Consider the following 15,913-nt stretch of genomic DNA (forward strand, 5'->3'; position numbering starts at 1 on the left):
GGTGCCATTGTAACACATGCAGGGGTGGCGCCCCACCTCCAAAAGTGGTGGGGCAAAGCACATTGTTTCAGCTGGCTGAGTGACAAAATGCAACTAGGCCAATAACTAAAATTGCCTTTCATGTCATGCTAATGACAAGTCTTTATAAATCTATTTAGGTGGGTAGTAACTAGTTACATTTACTCAAGTACTGTAAAGTACTGATTAATTTTTACTCTCCTGATTATTTTCAAATCATGATACTTTTACTAAAATATATTAGTGAGTAAAGGACTTTACATTTTTGCTATTTGTATTTAGATACTAATTCCTCTTTTGTGATTAATTTCAATTTCTTTTGATGGTGGCACTATTTGTACTGCTTTGTAATTAATGACTTTAGAGCTTTATATTTTAGACCAAAAATATCCCAAAAAGAGAAGAACAGAGCTGTGCAATCTTCAGCTTCTGTACTGATAAATGCTGGGTGTTCTAAGAAGTTCCACTACAGTGCTCAGTACTTAAGTGGATTTCCTTGATTCTTTTGTATTTCTACTAAAGTTGTTTTGGGGAAGGCACTTTTACTTTTGCTTTAAAACTTGTTGTTTTAGGCTCCTTTCCCTACTTCTGAACCTGATCATGAATAGTGTCTGTGTTTGTTTTGATGCTGCTTCGGTAGGTGCAGCCTCAGACAGTGATATTTGTGAGCCAACATCTATGAACAACATCAGGCTGTTTTCATATCCAGTTAATTTTCCAAAGACCGCACCACAGTTTGCTTTTTTGTGAAATTATGTCTTTTTCCTGTGGTTTAGCTGGTGGACTGCAAGGGCTAAAGTGGACTAAATTACACACATGGGTGTTTGTTTTTTGATCAGAAGTTTTGCAGGGATGCAAGTGCTCTGTTATTCTCACATTCACCACCATGTAAACAGAAAATAGAGATGCTTATTATCAATGTGTATCCCAATTAAATTGAACCGATCAGGTTGCTGATGCTTGGCCAATTAATTGCTCCACAGTCCATAATCAAACGCATATCCTTATTTTATTGCTTGTCTTATTTACAGCAGCTCGCAATGAAGGAACAATATTACCATTTATAAAGAGTAACATATTAAAGCAGCAGACTGTGCAGACAGTACATTTAAAATGTGCAATGGAAAAACCATGCTTTGGTGTTGAATTCTGTAATGAATTAACATTAACAAAAGTTCGACAGGTCAGCACCAAACGAGGCAGGTCTGAAAGCACCCCCCAGCAGAAATTGAGATACTGATTGGCTCTGCTGCTCTAGGAATGTTCGCATTGCATGTAGTGAGGGTTACATAATACATTTTGGCTGGAGTATCTGTTTTGCACCAGGAGTGCTGAACTCCAGTCTTGGAGGGCTGGAGTACTGCACAGTTTATTGGTTTTCCTCAAACACACTTGATTGAACTCAGCAGCTAACTGCCAGGTTTAGTAGGTGTGTTAAGACCAGGGAAATCATCAAACTGTGCTGGACACCAGCCCTCCAGAGCCACAGTTCACCAGCCCTGCTTTAAGCACTGCGGCTAATTGCACACAGCTTGTGGGGGGAGGGGTTCAGTGTGAGGCCCACAGCTGGTGTGAGGTCCAGTTGATCCTCAGACACACCTGGTGGAGGAGTGAAGCGGAAGTGTTGCAGGAGGGAAGTGAAGAACAGGAAGAGCTCCATCCTGGCCAGACTCTCTCCCAAACACACCCTGCGCCCTGAATAATAGAATATAGAGTTAGAATCACAGTATGATTTATTTGAACTACAGATACATCAGAGTAAAGCATTTAATATACCTGCAGAAAATGCCATGAAGGCATCTCTCTTGACAAATCGTCCCTGCTCATCAAGGAAGTGTGCTGGGTTGAAGGTGTTGGGGCTCTCCCACTCATTCTCATCCCTCAACACAGATGTCAATAGTGGGAACACACATGTACCCTGCAAAGAAGTAGAGCCTGTCACATTTCAGTTCGTATAACACATTTATCTACATAGTAGCCTTGTCAGGTACTTACAGTAGTCAGTTTCAATGCTTATTACTGGCCCCACTTAGACTTTGTATTAACATGTGTATTGGGTGATCTGATCATAAGTGCACAGCAAGACAAGTAGCCTGGCATTTCTTAGTGTCTTGAATAACAACATGTGATACATGTGATCGGATTTCGTGACTGAAGGAGTGGTACCACACAGTGTCTCACTGCTAACCCAAATTATATGCAAACATAACAGGAGATGAAAAAAGAAGCTATGCAGCTTCTTTCATGTCTGTTCCGAGGACCCAAACAGTTGGTCACTTCTAGCCTTCATAACTTCAGAACTGTTTAAGGTACAAACATGATCCACATATCAGGACATTCAGCAGACCCTCGAGCTGTGACGTCAACATCAGTGAGTAATTTGGCTCGGAAAATCACCTAAAATCCTGATATTATTGCTCTGCTTTTTGGCCTTCATATTCCAACAAAGGGTTAAAACAGCGGCATGACTCACACATTAGATCACTCATCAGACTCTGCCCTCACCATCCAGAGTGATTTCAACCACCTGTGACCATCCATCAGCCAGCAATGCAGCTCCAAAATGACCCAAATCCCTCTCACTACTGTTATATTACATATGACAAATATTATTAAATACAATTAATTATATCTAGATCTGTCTTTCAGTTCACATTGATTTTGAGTATTAAAAGTATCTGATATTAAATTTGCAACTCAATTTGTAATTAAAAATAAAGCCATATCTTGCTGTGTATCAAAGTTTTAGCACTTACATGCTAATTGTTTATTTTTGCTCATAATAACCAATAGAATTAATCACCATCAAAATTATTGCACTTTCAGCTCACAGACACTCCAGACTAACAATTTCTGAAAACGTATCTGAGGTCCAACTTGTTTTCAAGATCTTTATAAGCAAAAAAGACAAAATTTTGCAGGCGCTAGGTAAGTTTTTGATCAGAAATGACCCAAATTCATTAAGATATCAAATTTCTGTTGGCATTTACATGTCAAATAATGCCATAGTAGCCCAGGGTCATCTGAAAATAACAACATATGGCATGTGTGACTGTCACATGTAAATACTTTATATTTGCAATTGTAATTGACCAAAAATACCAAAAAAACTCCCAAAAATTCTAGGGTTCTAAAGGTTAAGCAGTTGATTAAGACAGTCCTTCATTGTCCCTCCACAGCTGTACTTAGTCCTTTCCATTTATGAATGGATCACCCAAGACACATGTTACTGTCAGGTGCAAGTGAGTTCTATAAACTGCTAAAAGACTTGTGAAAATTGTACTCCATGTTTTATATTGTATTTATTTTTAGGTTCTTTTAATATCATAGGCCGACCTTCTTGATGAAGAATCCCTGAAAGTGAACATCACAAGCAGTGGTGTGAGGGAGACTCATGGGCACTATGTTGGCCAGTCTCTGGATTTCATGGATCACTGCATCAGTGTAAGGCAAGTTCTTCCTGTCCTCCATCACTACCTGACGACCTCCAGCCACCCTGTCAATCTCTTCCTGGACCCGGTCTGGAATCGAGAGAAGTTTTAATCTTAGCTTTATACGAAAACAGAACTAAGTTTGACTTTCAGTATTCATACACGAAAATAAAAAAAATTGCACTACAACAAAGAGATATTATGGCAAACAATATGGCTTATCACCATTCATCATTTTAGGATTAGGAGTGTCATGGTTTGACTTTCACAATACAGTATCCTAGTCAAAAAAGTATCACAGTTTCACAGTATCACAGTATTCAACAGGTGGTGCATTCACAAAGTTACTTCTGGCAAAAGTGGCATTCTATGACACTGCAATGTTTAAAATCACTGAGCTCTTCAGTATGACATCTTCTACTGCCAGTGTTTGTCTATTGAGATTTGAGATTGCAAGGCTATGTTGTGCTTTATTTTATCCACCTGTTAGCAACAGCTAGTTAGACAACAGTTAGAAACAGCTGAACTCAATATTAGGAGGGATGTCCACATATTTTTGCAACTAACTCACATGACTGGGTAAAAAAGGAGTACTTTAGAGACGCAGAGTCTCTCAGAAGCAAGATGGGCAGAGGTTCACCAATCTGCGAAAAACTGTGTCTAAAAAGCGTGGAACAATTTCAGAAAAAATGTTCCTCAATATAAAATGTAAAATGGAAATCCTAGCATCTACTGTACATAATATCATCAGTAGATTCAGAGAATCTGCAGAAATCCCTTTACGCAAGGGACAAGGCCGACAGTCACTATTGGATCCTTGTGATCTTCAGGCCCTCAGGTGGCACTGCATTAAAAACAGGCATGATTCTGTACTGGAAATCACTGCATGGGCTCAGGAACACTTCCAGAAATCATTGTCTGTGAACGCAGTTGCCGTGCAATCCATAAATGCAACTTAAAGCTGTATCATGCAAAGAAGAAGCCGTATGTCAACATGATACAGAAATGCTGCCATCTTCTCTGGGCCAAAGCTCACTTACAATGGACTGAGGCAAAATGGAAAACTGTTCTGTGGTCAGATGAATCAAAATTTTAAATTCTTTTTGGAAACCACAGATGCCATGTCCTGCAGACTGAAGAGGAGAGGGACCATCCAGCTTGTTATCAGCACACAGTTCAAAAGCCTGCATCTCTAATGGTATGGGGTTGGATTAGTACCTATGGTGTGGGCAGCTTACACATCTGGAAAGGCTGAACAATGCTGAACAGTATATAGAGGTTTTAGAACAACCTATGCTCCTATCCAGAAAATGCCTCTTTCAGGGAAGGCCTTGCATACCACTAAAATGGATTTTAATCTACTTTGGATATCCATGCATGTTGCAACATTTTGTATTCTTACCCTGTACGTGAGGGTACTTGGCCATTAGGAGAAGACCCCAACGCAGAGTTGTGCCAGTTGTGTCAGTACCAGCAGCAAACAGATTGGTAATGGTGAAAAGAAGATTGTTTTCATGGAATGGGGTGTTCTTCTCTCCACATTTCTGAGCAAAACAAATAGACCAGCCAAGGTGTAAGAGGGAGAAATTATTAGAGTATATGCACAGAATGTTGCAAATGGGTAGGCTTATGTAATATACATATTTTCTGTAGTTATTTATTACTTTATCAGAATTGAAGTGCAGCTCATGAATTATTTGTCGAACCACTTTATTATTTAGTGTTTTATTTAGTCTATTTGATCATGATTCATTTGTGAACATTTAAAGTTTTAAAGTTGCAAGCATGAATACCGTATTTAGTCATGAACACATACATATCCTACCACTTACAGTATACAGTCAAATAAAGTTGTATAAATTGGCCACATAATTTCTACACCTTCACACCTACATCTTTTTCACCAAAACACAAAAAAGATGTACAGAAGTACTACACAGGCACAAAATATGATCAGTAGCAGAAAGATAAAACTCTCATTCTTCACTTTGAGATTTTTGTATGCAGCACTAGAAAGATTTACCTCTGCATTCTGTTTGCGTGCAAGAAAACAGTCGACAAGGCCTCTGCAGTCCTGAGGGCTCAGTGTCTTCTGCAAACCATCCACAAGTTTGTTTACCTCCTTGATATTTTGCTCATGGTTTCTCATGAGGAGTTTCCAGTTCTTTAGGCAGGAACGAAGCCAGGGAAACATGTTGTAGAGCTAGAGGTACATTCAGGTACATATATTAATGTTCATTTTTTAAGTGATTTCTGCATTAACTCTCTCTATGTAGGATCACCGTACAGGTGTGAAAATCAGTGCATATTAGAAATTAGTACATTGCGAGCCCACTGTTTAGATGCAGAAGGGTACCTGTACAGAAGCTGAGCCAAAAAGCCTGATGTTCTCATTGGCCCGGTTAACCATGTCTTTGAACAGAGGATCACTGTATTCAAACCTGCTTCCATACACAATGGCTGAGATGATATTTGAAACAGCATAATTCACTGGGTGTGTGGTATCAAACGGGTGTCCTGTAATGCAGTAAGCAACTTCCAAATTAAGTTCTAAAGATTTATATGCCATAAAATGCATACTTTACATTCCATAAATATTCTCTGGAAAATGCTAGAAACAATGGCATACGAATTATAAAGATGTTAGTATAAGGCATGCTATTAACAATTAATTAATTTTAGGATGAACAGCAGTTTTAAAAGGACATGTGTATAATGGTGCTAGATTTACAGAGCTGTTGGCCAAAAGTATGTGGACACCCCTCCTAATTATTGAGTTCAGGTGTTTCAGCCATACGGCATTGCTAACAGATGTATAAAATCAAGCATGTAAGCCATGCAGTCTCCACAGTCCTCAGTCGTCAGTGACTTTAAATGTGACACTGTCATAGGATGCCAGCTTTGTCACAAGTCAGTTCATGGAATTTGTTCCCTGCTACATCTGCCTTGGTCGACTGTAAGTGGTATTATTGTGAAATAAAAGTGTCCAGAAGCAACAACAGCTCGCAAACTCACAGAACAGGGCCACTAAGTGCTGAAATGCACAACTAAGTGCTGAAATGTCTGTGCCTGTGCCCTGTTGCACATATTACAAAGAATTTAAATAGCTGTCAATGACGTTGTTTCTATCTCTGTTGCTCGTTCAAACTTTCACTATGGAGTGAAATTTCTTCAAGTTCTTAAACTAGTTGGCTTGTCAGATAGCTAGCAAATGTTAGAGTTAGCTTAACCCCTTTTCCATGTCTTATGTAAACTCAAAGTTAGCTAGCTAACAAACAAAAAAACAAAAATAAAAAGGCCTTCAAACTGACCATAATTCCCCGTATTGTAGGTGGATATCTTCACTCTGTAACATTATAGATTATGAGTATAAGTTTTTAGCCAAAATCCTGTCTGCAGCTTCAGCAGTTGCCAACTGACATAAATTTGCAGAGTGAGTAAAACCAGAGACTCTCCCCCAGGTCTGATATGATTGGCTTACAACTTACGAGCTGTGGTATGATTGGTTTACAACTAAAGCCCCCCTAAAACTGGCCCAGCAACACCCATGGTAAAAGACAAAGTAAATTGCTGCCAAAGATGATACAATAAAGTTTAAAATACTCATTAATGCCCATGGTTTTGGAACGGGATGTCCAACAAGCTCATATAGGTGTGATGATAAGCTGTCCACATACTTTTGGCCACACAAAGTATAAAAAGTGTATTATAAATTATTTAATTATACAAATATTTAAAATATTAAGACACTGTGATAGATGTGTATATGTTTGTCACATATTTGTGTCATTGATGCAAATTTTCTATACAAGAAACAATCTAAGAGACAAAAGTGATCATGAAATTTTTATAGCTTTATATAAAGAAAATATTTGGAAATGAACTGTCTGCTGTACATTCAGTGACATGACGTTACCTTTAAACTGCTCAAATACTTCTCTCAAGTAACGCGTCTCATCAATAATTTTCTCTTCACTCAGTCTTTTGCCCATCCCAAAGTCTCGAAGGGTGGAGAGAGAAAAGCGCCTCATTTCTTTCCAGTTCTCCCCATTGGAAAACAGAATTCCTGTGGTTGATCAAAATTCTTGTAGTTAATAACCTGGGGCCAGATTCACAAAATCTTGACTTGAGAAAGAATTTGAGAAAGAATAAGTTGAGAAAAAATAACTTCTTAAATGTGTGTGTTTTCCTAACTTCATACTTCAAATAACTTTTTAAGAATTCTCTTATTTTTGTTCTTTTTGTTCTTATTTTTGTTCTCCTTTCTTAAGAATAATTCTAAGAACAAGTGGTATTCATGTTCTTAAATGTTATCTTAACCTAACGATAGCCTCACACTCCTTATAGGCTGTAAGACTTGACAAGGCAAACATCTAAATCAAAAAGGCAAAAAAAACAGACACTGCTTATACTACTCTTGTCTCGTGCTTTCTGCCATCTCCACAAAATTATCATATTGTCCAAGGAGGATTGTTTTCCTGTTGGCTATTTCTTCCACCATTACCTCTAGTAAATGGAATGTACCTGCATTAGTTTCACAAAGCCTATTATATTTATATAGATGTGAAAAAAAGTTTACATGATTCAGTATAGTTCAAGGAGTTGTCCTTCTCCTTTCTTTATATAGATCAGAGTTTCTCAACCACCAGGCTGCAAAGCACCCTCTGAAGGTCCTTGAGCCAATACTGAGGGGGGGCCAGGGGTCCATAGTGGGCCGGTGTGGGAATTGTTGAAACTGTTAAAATTATTGAAACTCTAACAGAGTACTCTGTATAGGGAGCTGCCTGGCCCCTGGCTGACTATACTTGGAGGGGTGGTATACTCAGTGAGACTTTAACATGGCAGTTTGTAACAGGACTTGTTTGTTGCAGAGCAGAGGAATATGAGATGATCATTTTAAATCAGTCATGAGGGGTTTCTTTGTGTAACGGTGACCAATCATTAGGAGCTCCCCCTATTGCCGTATGTTATCCTATGTGTTTTGTTTTGTACTTTGGATTGGTTTGTGTTCAATAAATGCATGTTTCCCAGCCATAAGCATGACCATTTCACTGGGTGTAGTTTGTCTTATTAGTCCAACAGTTAAAGGCTACTCAACACCCACAACAGCAACAACAGCACACAGAGCAATTCTATGTTTAGCCGTTTTTAGCCAAATCTGTTTTTTTTTTTTGCAAATTTCTTTGCATATTTTATGTGCAATGTCACTTATTGTGGCACCAAAAAAAGGAAAAATTAAGTAAAAAAGCTATTTAAATAATTATTTAAGTCTGGGCCTTAATGCAGACCTGCCAGTCTTTAGGCATTTTCTGTAGCAGGTATGCATTCTGACCACAAAGTATGCTGGTATGAAGAGAAGAGTTCAACAAATCATAGCGCTGGGTTCAATCCCTGGTGATAACAAATGTGTAATGTCAGTTGGGGGACAGGGGGCGAGAGAGAGAGCAACACATCCTGTTTAATAACCAATCTTCATGATGTGGCGGCAAGTGGGAAAACAGCTGTGCATGTTTTTTTCTTGTTTTTTTTTTAAGCATTACATAACTGTCCTATGCAAAATATTTTCCCGAGGTTTGCAGGTCTGTTAATGCTTCTTAATATCTTAATATCTCTAAATATGCAGTCCTTAAGGTGGAAAAGATAATCTTTGTTGCTAAAAACAAACTCAAAGTCCTACAACCTGCAGAAATGCATCAATCTTTACAGTCTTTAAAGTACAAATGTATCAACACTAGAGGATCCATATTAAACCATTGCAAATGATATTCTTTATAAAGAAACTGAAATTATGAATAAATAATGAAAGAATAATAAATTCATCTTTAAAATCATTTAAGAAAACTCTTTAATGTACTACTGTTATCCCCAATACATTTAATAACAAACAACCAAAAAAAAATAAATTTTCTGAAAGATGTTTTTTGAATAGCAGAGAATTTTTACCATATCCTTTGTTGAAGTCATAGAATATGGGACTGATGTCTCTGTCTCCGAATTCCTCTGCATGATTCACCAGGGCTTGCTTGACAGTTTGATATCCGGCCAAAACAACCACTTTCTTTGGGCCAAAATACACTGTGAATACGGATCCATGTTGTTTTGACATCTGCAAACAGCAACAGAAAATAAGACAGTAAACCTATTAATGTGATGTATCAGTGAAATGAAATACAATGGAAAATGAAAATGCCCAAATTATGTTATTTATAATAAAAAAATCATTCTCAATTACTTTTTCCTACTGCCAACTGTGCAATAAAAAGGCTGTGTGTAAAGCGCTATTAAAAAGATTGCATAACTGATATGGTTCGATATAAACTACCACAGACAGCCCACATCAGCATTATGTACTCCATATGTTATGTACCCCGACTCCAGAGTGAACTGCATTAAAAAGAATATGATTTTGCTTATGTAATGTTGCTGAGCAAACGTTTATCCCATTTAGTTTTGAGTTTAAGAAGAAGAGGTATTTTTTTTTTACTGAAAGGTGAACTTTAGAGTAAATTATAGGATGTCTTGAATATGAACATTTCTATGGAGTTTTGTAGTGAGTATTGTTCACATGACCAGAGCTATTTACTTCAAGCATGCACCTGTCTGCATTTGTGCTCTATAAAAGAAAGTAAGTAAAACATATTATATATAATATGATTGATAAAATGTTTGAATGGTCCATTATTGACATTTTAATAAGAAAATACAGTTCAGAGACAAAAAATCTTCCAGAAAAATCAATACCAACTGGAATTGAAGCTGTTCTGGTGACTTAAGTTGGCCCAACAGTAAACATTTTATGTTCATTTTCTTTTTATTTTGTAAGCTGTCTCTAGATGCTCCAGGAGCACTGATGTGTCTGATCCAGTGCAACACACACTAACACACCATTTTTCCTTATGTTATTTTCTTAAGATCTTAACCATGTTCATTGTAGAGTTGTAGCAAATGTCAGAAAGGTGAAACCGGTTGCACTCTCACCTTGCCCTTTGTTTGCATTGAAATGACACTCTGTCTCATGACCTTAAGATGATAACAGCGCCCCCTACATCTCATTTCATATTCTCCTTCCACAATCCCTCCTTACCCCTCCTCAAACTCTTTTTCCTCCTCCTTCGTCCCCCACAGTTTTCAATGTATATAAGGTCCTTCCAAAATATTCTTGTTAGGCTAGTGGCAGACTAATGACCAAGCTGTGCCCTTGCATGACTTTCTGCACACACATGAATAAAACTCAGAATATGAAAATCCAGTCTCCTGACTCTTCCTGCTGAATTTCTAACAGTAGATATAAGGGGTGTACTTGAAATGGCCAGTGGGTGCACGTTTTTTTATTTTAAGTACATATAGCTGTACTAACAAATGTTTCTGTCTCAGCATAGGCGAGGACATCATTTGGCAGAATGAATCAGAATCAAAAGCTTTTAAAACTGGGAGATATAACTGCCTCTTTAAATACAGAATCTGGGACCACCAGAATCTGGGGCTATTAGGAACCCTAAGCCTAAACCTAACACTAACTTTAACTTCAACCCAAAGCCTAAGACTACATCTGACCCTAATCCATATCAAAATGGTGTTCATAATCAATTAAGCTTCACCAGGCAGTTTGTTAATAATTTGAGCATCTTTAGATCATCTACAGGGGACTATCAAATTAAAGTGTGACCATTTTTTTCTATCATTTAATAACTTCTTGAAGTCAACCATGAAAATGGCACACTAACTTTCCTAACTGCCCATCTGTTGTGTGTGAACACTTGGTAAAGTGAGTAAAAGGTGCACAGTGCCACACACATTCAGTGTACTAAAACAGGAGGTTCAAGTCAATCAAAACAAGTTATGTCATGTTTGCAAGACATTTTTTAGCACAGAGTAGCAGTATTCAGGCTCAAGACTCAAGTGATGTTTTGAAAATATTGTAATATTGAATTTTATCAATACTGAAGAGGAATATTCTAAGCTTATTATTGTTATTGATAAAAAGTTTATTGCAATAAAAATCTAAAATGTTTTATTGCTTGGCACTAGTTCAAATCTGCTACATGGCATAAAAAACACATTTCTCTTAGAATTTTTGGTCTCCACATTGTGTGTGTGAGTCTATACATCAAGGTCGTTTTTTTGTGTGTTTTTGTTTTTGTTTGTCACATTCCTCTCACTGAAGCTTGTGTTCAGACAACTCTCACATGGATTTGGTCAACTCATCAGAGGTTTTGCACATATTTATAGAGTCCATGCCAGCTTGAGCACACACTGTCATTAAAGCAAAAGAAGGACAAATCAAATACAAGGAAATTTTGAAATTGGTGTACAAAGATTCTACTTTTCACTCACACTGAGTATGTCTGCATGCACTCAATATTCCAATCATAATAGGATTTCTGCAGTTATCTGATTATTCAACTGGTCATGTAAAAGTGTATATGTAAACAGAAGAGATACATAAAGCGAGCTCAATTTTAGCTCAGTAATCAGATAATGGGGAAACTCTGGGTCTACATGAGTCAGGCAGCGCTGCTTGCTTATTTCTGGTACATGCACTGAGAAATCTGATTACTGAGCTAAAATTGAGCTCGCTTTATGTATCTCTTCTGTCTGGCTGGTGTTTTCTCTCTCTCTCTCTCTCTCTCGCTCGCTCGCTTTCCCTCTCTATTCCATATGTCTCCTCCCTCGTTTGCTTCCTATCTCTGCTACAGGTTGGCTGCGGTGTCAGTCGTCATTAGAGACTTGACGGGAACCACTTGGCGACCAATCATCATGCAGAGTTCCGGCCCTGGAGGAGGCACTTGAACTTTAAAAGCAGCCCGGCACAGCTCGTGGAGAGGCTGGTGTTACCCCTGTGCTCTAATCTGTTTTTGTGTGGTCCTAGTTGTAGTTGCTGTCGCAGACACAAAGGCTTGTGTTCTTTCTGCTCGTGCAGTTTTGTGTGTGTCTGCGATAGTATTGTCTGTGTCTTGGAGTTTTGTCCAGTTCATGTTAGCTTATGGTTTCGTGCCTCGCACTGTTAATCACGCTAACCTTGCTGTTATACGGCTGTCTGTGCTCTCTTTCTACCTTTCTCTCATACGCTGCTGTGCTTTCTTGGGGTTCTGGACAGGTTAGATGGGCGCGCTTATACATTTTTACATCACGTAGTTGCCCATTGTATAGACACCATAGGTAAGGGGCGGGCGCCAACCCATGTATTTATGTTATGCCATAGGGAAGACTAGTGTGGATAGTTTTTTTGGTTTTGCTACTAGGTGAGGATTTCCATTAAAGAGCTAGGGTAGTTTTTTTATTTGTTTGTTTGTTTTGATTATTTCTTTCCTTTAGCGCCGTCCGGGTCCAGAATCCCGTTCTTTTTGACAGCAAGCATATTTGCCGTTTTTGTAAATATTGTACATAGTATTGTTTTGGAGGTCTCACTCCCACGAAAATTTGCTCTTTAGAATTTGTTCAGCACCATTATGGGGCAGCTGTGGGCTGGAGGCTAGGGAACCAGCCTTGTGACCGGAAGGTCGCCGGTTCGATCCCTTGACAGTACGTGACTGAAGTGCCCTTGAGCAAAGCAAAAAAATGTTCAATTGCTCCCCAGGCGCTGTGGATAGGGCTGCATGTATGTGGGTGTTTCACTGCACGGATGGGTTAAATGCGGAAGTCTAATTCCTCTGTGTGCAAACAGTAGGCTAATGGTTCTGAATTCAAATTCGAATTCACTCAGTCATAATATGAGTGTACTTTATCTTTTATCCCTAGCGTATAATAAATGAGAAAAAGAAGCTATCCTATTTGTGTCGTGTTCCTTCCTGGTTCGTGCTGCAAACATCACATCTAAACCATGTTACTGACCCCATTATCCCCTAGACTTTCCTGTGGGGTTGTAACAGTGCATATAAACACATTTCGGATTATTGACAAAATCTGATTTTCTGCAGTTATCAGATTATTAAGTGCATGTCAATGCACTCACTGTTATGCTGATAATATCATCTGTAGTTGAACATTGTATTAAATTAGAAAGGAATGCAAAATAGAAGAATTTACACCAGTGATCTCAGACTTTTGGACCTCACTGTATATAAAGCCATATACATTACTAGAGATAAAACATGAGGAGGACATACAGTTTTAGATCAGGACAATTCCAGATCAATACCATTAGAGTGATGCAAAGAACCAGTGACATTTTAGTATGTTAACAAGAGTATATATGTAATAAGCTGTGATTCCACTGATACAGTTAGTTTCATTTGTCATTTTCACAGACTCATGCCTCCTTGGGTTCAGTTAACGATCTGAAGTATTCTGATAAACTATATGAAGAATAGATTGTTGTGCATTAAATGATACTTATTTAGTCCACTCATCCAAAGTGAGCAAAGAAATCAAGACACTCACTGAAAGGAGACTGAGGTAGGGTCTCTTGAGGTCAAGCTCTAGTAGGTTTCCCAGGATAGGCAGCGGCTTGGGACCTGGAGGTTCCTTCCACGCTTGTTGAGAGTCAGCCGAAAACAGATAAACAACCAGCAGCAACATTAATACAACACCAAGCAATATGCTTGCACTGACAGGCTGCAGCAGAAGCTCTGTCACCAAAGCCATTGCTAAAGAAGCAGGCTTTGCAAAAAAGTAAAAAATCGTATGAGTTCTGCACAAAGTGAGTAGAAAGGAACAGACTGTCCAGGTTACAAAACAGCCACTTCATGCTCCCTTAAGAACAGCTGTGAAGAAGTGGTCACACCAGGGGTGGAGCTATGTTAAAAAAAAAAAGAGCCGAGAGAGAGAGAGAGAGAGAGAGCTAATAATAATTTAAAGTAAAACTATCTCCACATGGTGCAGATTCATGGTTAATCCACTGCCAGTAAATGAACCTTTCAGTAGGTGAAAGTTCATTTGTGTCACTTCATGATCAACTTATCATGCAGTGGATTACAGGAAAATAAGACTGCACAAGCTCTTGAACAACAGGTCTCTGGCCTGTAATCACAATCCAAACTTTTTTATAAGTGCTTGCGACACACCAGCAACTTCCTTTGACAGCTGTGGATTACTTTATCTAATCTCCTCAGAAATATCTCTTGAAAAAATTAACAGCTTGTGCTTAATGGCTATTTTGACTGGAAATTAAATACATAAAGTGTGATCTCTGACTTTTTCATAGTATTGTATGTGGTGACTCAAGCTAGCAGATTTGTTTAGCCATTTTGTCTGCTGCTTGGCTTTGGCTCTGGAATGTCAACTACCTACAAAAAGATTAGGTCCTTTTATGTGTGCTTACTTCTATACTCTGACATATGTGACATATATTGTCCTTAGACTGGTGACAGACTGGCGACAGACTGATGACCAAGCTGTGCCCATGCATGATTCTCTGCATGCATGTGAATAAAACTCGACTGGTATTTGGGAAGACCAGTGTTTTTGTAACTTATCCTCTCAGGTTGTGAGGGAAGCCCTGTAGCATGAAGGCCAGTAGTTTATATGAATTGTCCCCTCAAGCAGTGAGGGAAGATTGGTTGTGTTTTTGCCATTGCTTGTTCTCTTCTTACCTCACCATGACTAGTCCAGGCCAAAAACCACAGAATCTCGAGAAATACTTTTGAAAACCTCTTAACTTCAGAAGGAGTACAGTAGTAGAAATGCCTGAATGGACTGAATTTGCATTTGAAAAGGTAATGGATGATATAATAGGGAAACACATTCATGAGCAAAAGACAACTCAGTGCTTTTTATCCAGAGGTTTTTTGTTGATAGAGAATGGACTCTTGAGGAATGTAAAACAGCTTTGGGTTATGGAATCAAGCATGACTCAGTTAAAGAATGTCTTTTTGTAATATAGCAGTGCTGGAAGTATAAGCTTAGATACATGGAAGGTAAGCTAGAGGGAGCTGAGGGAAATATCCTAGAGGTAACCAGCAAATGTAAAAAGCATAAAACAGCTGCCATGAATGCCCAGAGAACATGTAAAAAAAACTTAAGCAATCACTGACTGAGCTTGAACAGCAACATGCCAGTTGTAAATTTAAGTCAAAGCGTCAGTGCCGACCTCCGCCTGTAGGCCCTCCTCTGGGTCAGCCATGCTACATAGAGGATGAAGATCCTGCTCTGTTGGCGAGGCTTTATCCAGAATTGCATGCAATCCACTCTGATGGATCAGAATCCTCATCCTCTGATGAGGACGAGGATGTTCCTTTAGATGCAGGTAGCTTGGACAAGCTGTCCAAAGAATTTAACCCTCCTAGGGAAATAGGGCTCGACTTCATTGATGTCATGCAAAGAAAAGGACCCTTTACTTACTGCACTCCAATGATGCTGTTGCCATAGCAAGCCAAGTACTTAACATAACAGATAGAAGACAGTTTGCTAATAAGGTATTGGATGCTTTGGGTGACAAAGGCCGGGACATTGATATTGAAAGGGGTTGGAAAGCTTTCAATGACTGGATCAGCTGTAAATGTTGCAAAACTACTGAGTGGGGGCAA

The 15,913-nt window shown here is 38.7% G+C and overlaps 1 protein-coding gene across 1 annotated transcript; it reads right to left on the reverse strand.

Moving 5' to 3' along the window:
* Nucleotides 1-1,008: 1,008 nt before the first annotated feature.
* On the reverse strand, nucleotides 1,009-14,164 carry LOC118821477 (cytochrome P450 2K1-like). The gene is made up of 9 exons (XM_036590112.1): nucleotides 13,830-14,164; nucleotides 9,393-9,555; nucleotides 7,366-7,515; nucleotides 5,806-5,966; nucleotides 5,473-5,652; nucleotides 4,852-4,993; nucleotides 3,355-3,539; nucleotides 1,795-1,936; nucleotides 1,009-1,713 (listed from the first exon to the last, which is right to left on the reverse strand). The coding sequence occupies exons 1-9, from the start codon at nucleotides 14,031-14,033 to the stop codon at nucleotides 1,523-1,525; spliced, it is 1,518 nt and encodes a 505-aa protein (XP_036446005.1). The 5' UTR covers nucleotides 14,034-14,164; the 3' UTR covers nucleotides 1,009-1,522.
* Nucleotides 14,165-15,913: the final 1,749 nt, after the last annotated feature.

The sequence above is a fragment of the Colossoma macropomum genome, unplaced genomic scaffold (assembly GCF_904425465.1).
Source record: "Colossoma macropomum unplaced genomic scaffold, Colossoma_macropomum, whole genome shotgun sequence".
Classification (NCBI taxonomy): Eukaryota; Metazoa; Chordata; class Actinopteri; order Characiformes; family Serrasalmidae; genus Colossoma; species Colossoma macropomum.

What these genes read in the sequence shown, in the direction of transcription:
- LOC118821477 (XM_036590112.1), bottom strand. Translation starts at nt 14,033, where the DNA reads ATGGCTTTGGTGACAGAGCTTCTGCTGCAGCCTGTCAGTGCAAGCATA. An exon ending in CAAGTACCCTCACGTACAGG is followed by an intron (nt 3,540 to 4,851) that starts GTAAGAATACAA and finishes TCTCGATTCCAG; the next exon opens with ACCGGGTCCAGGAAGAGATT. An exon ending in CTTCATGGCATTTTCTGCAG is followed by an intron (nt 1,714 to 1,794) that starts GTATATTAAATG and finishes TCTATTATTCAG; the next exon opens with GGCGCAGGGTGTGTTTGGGA.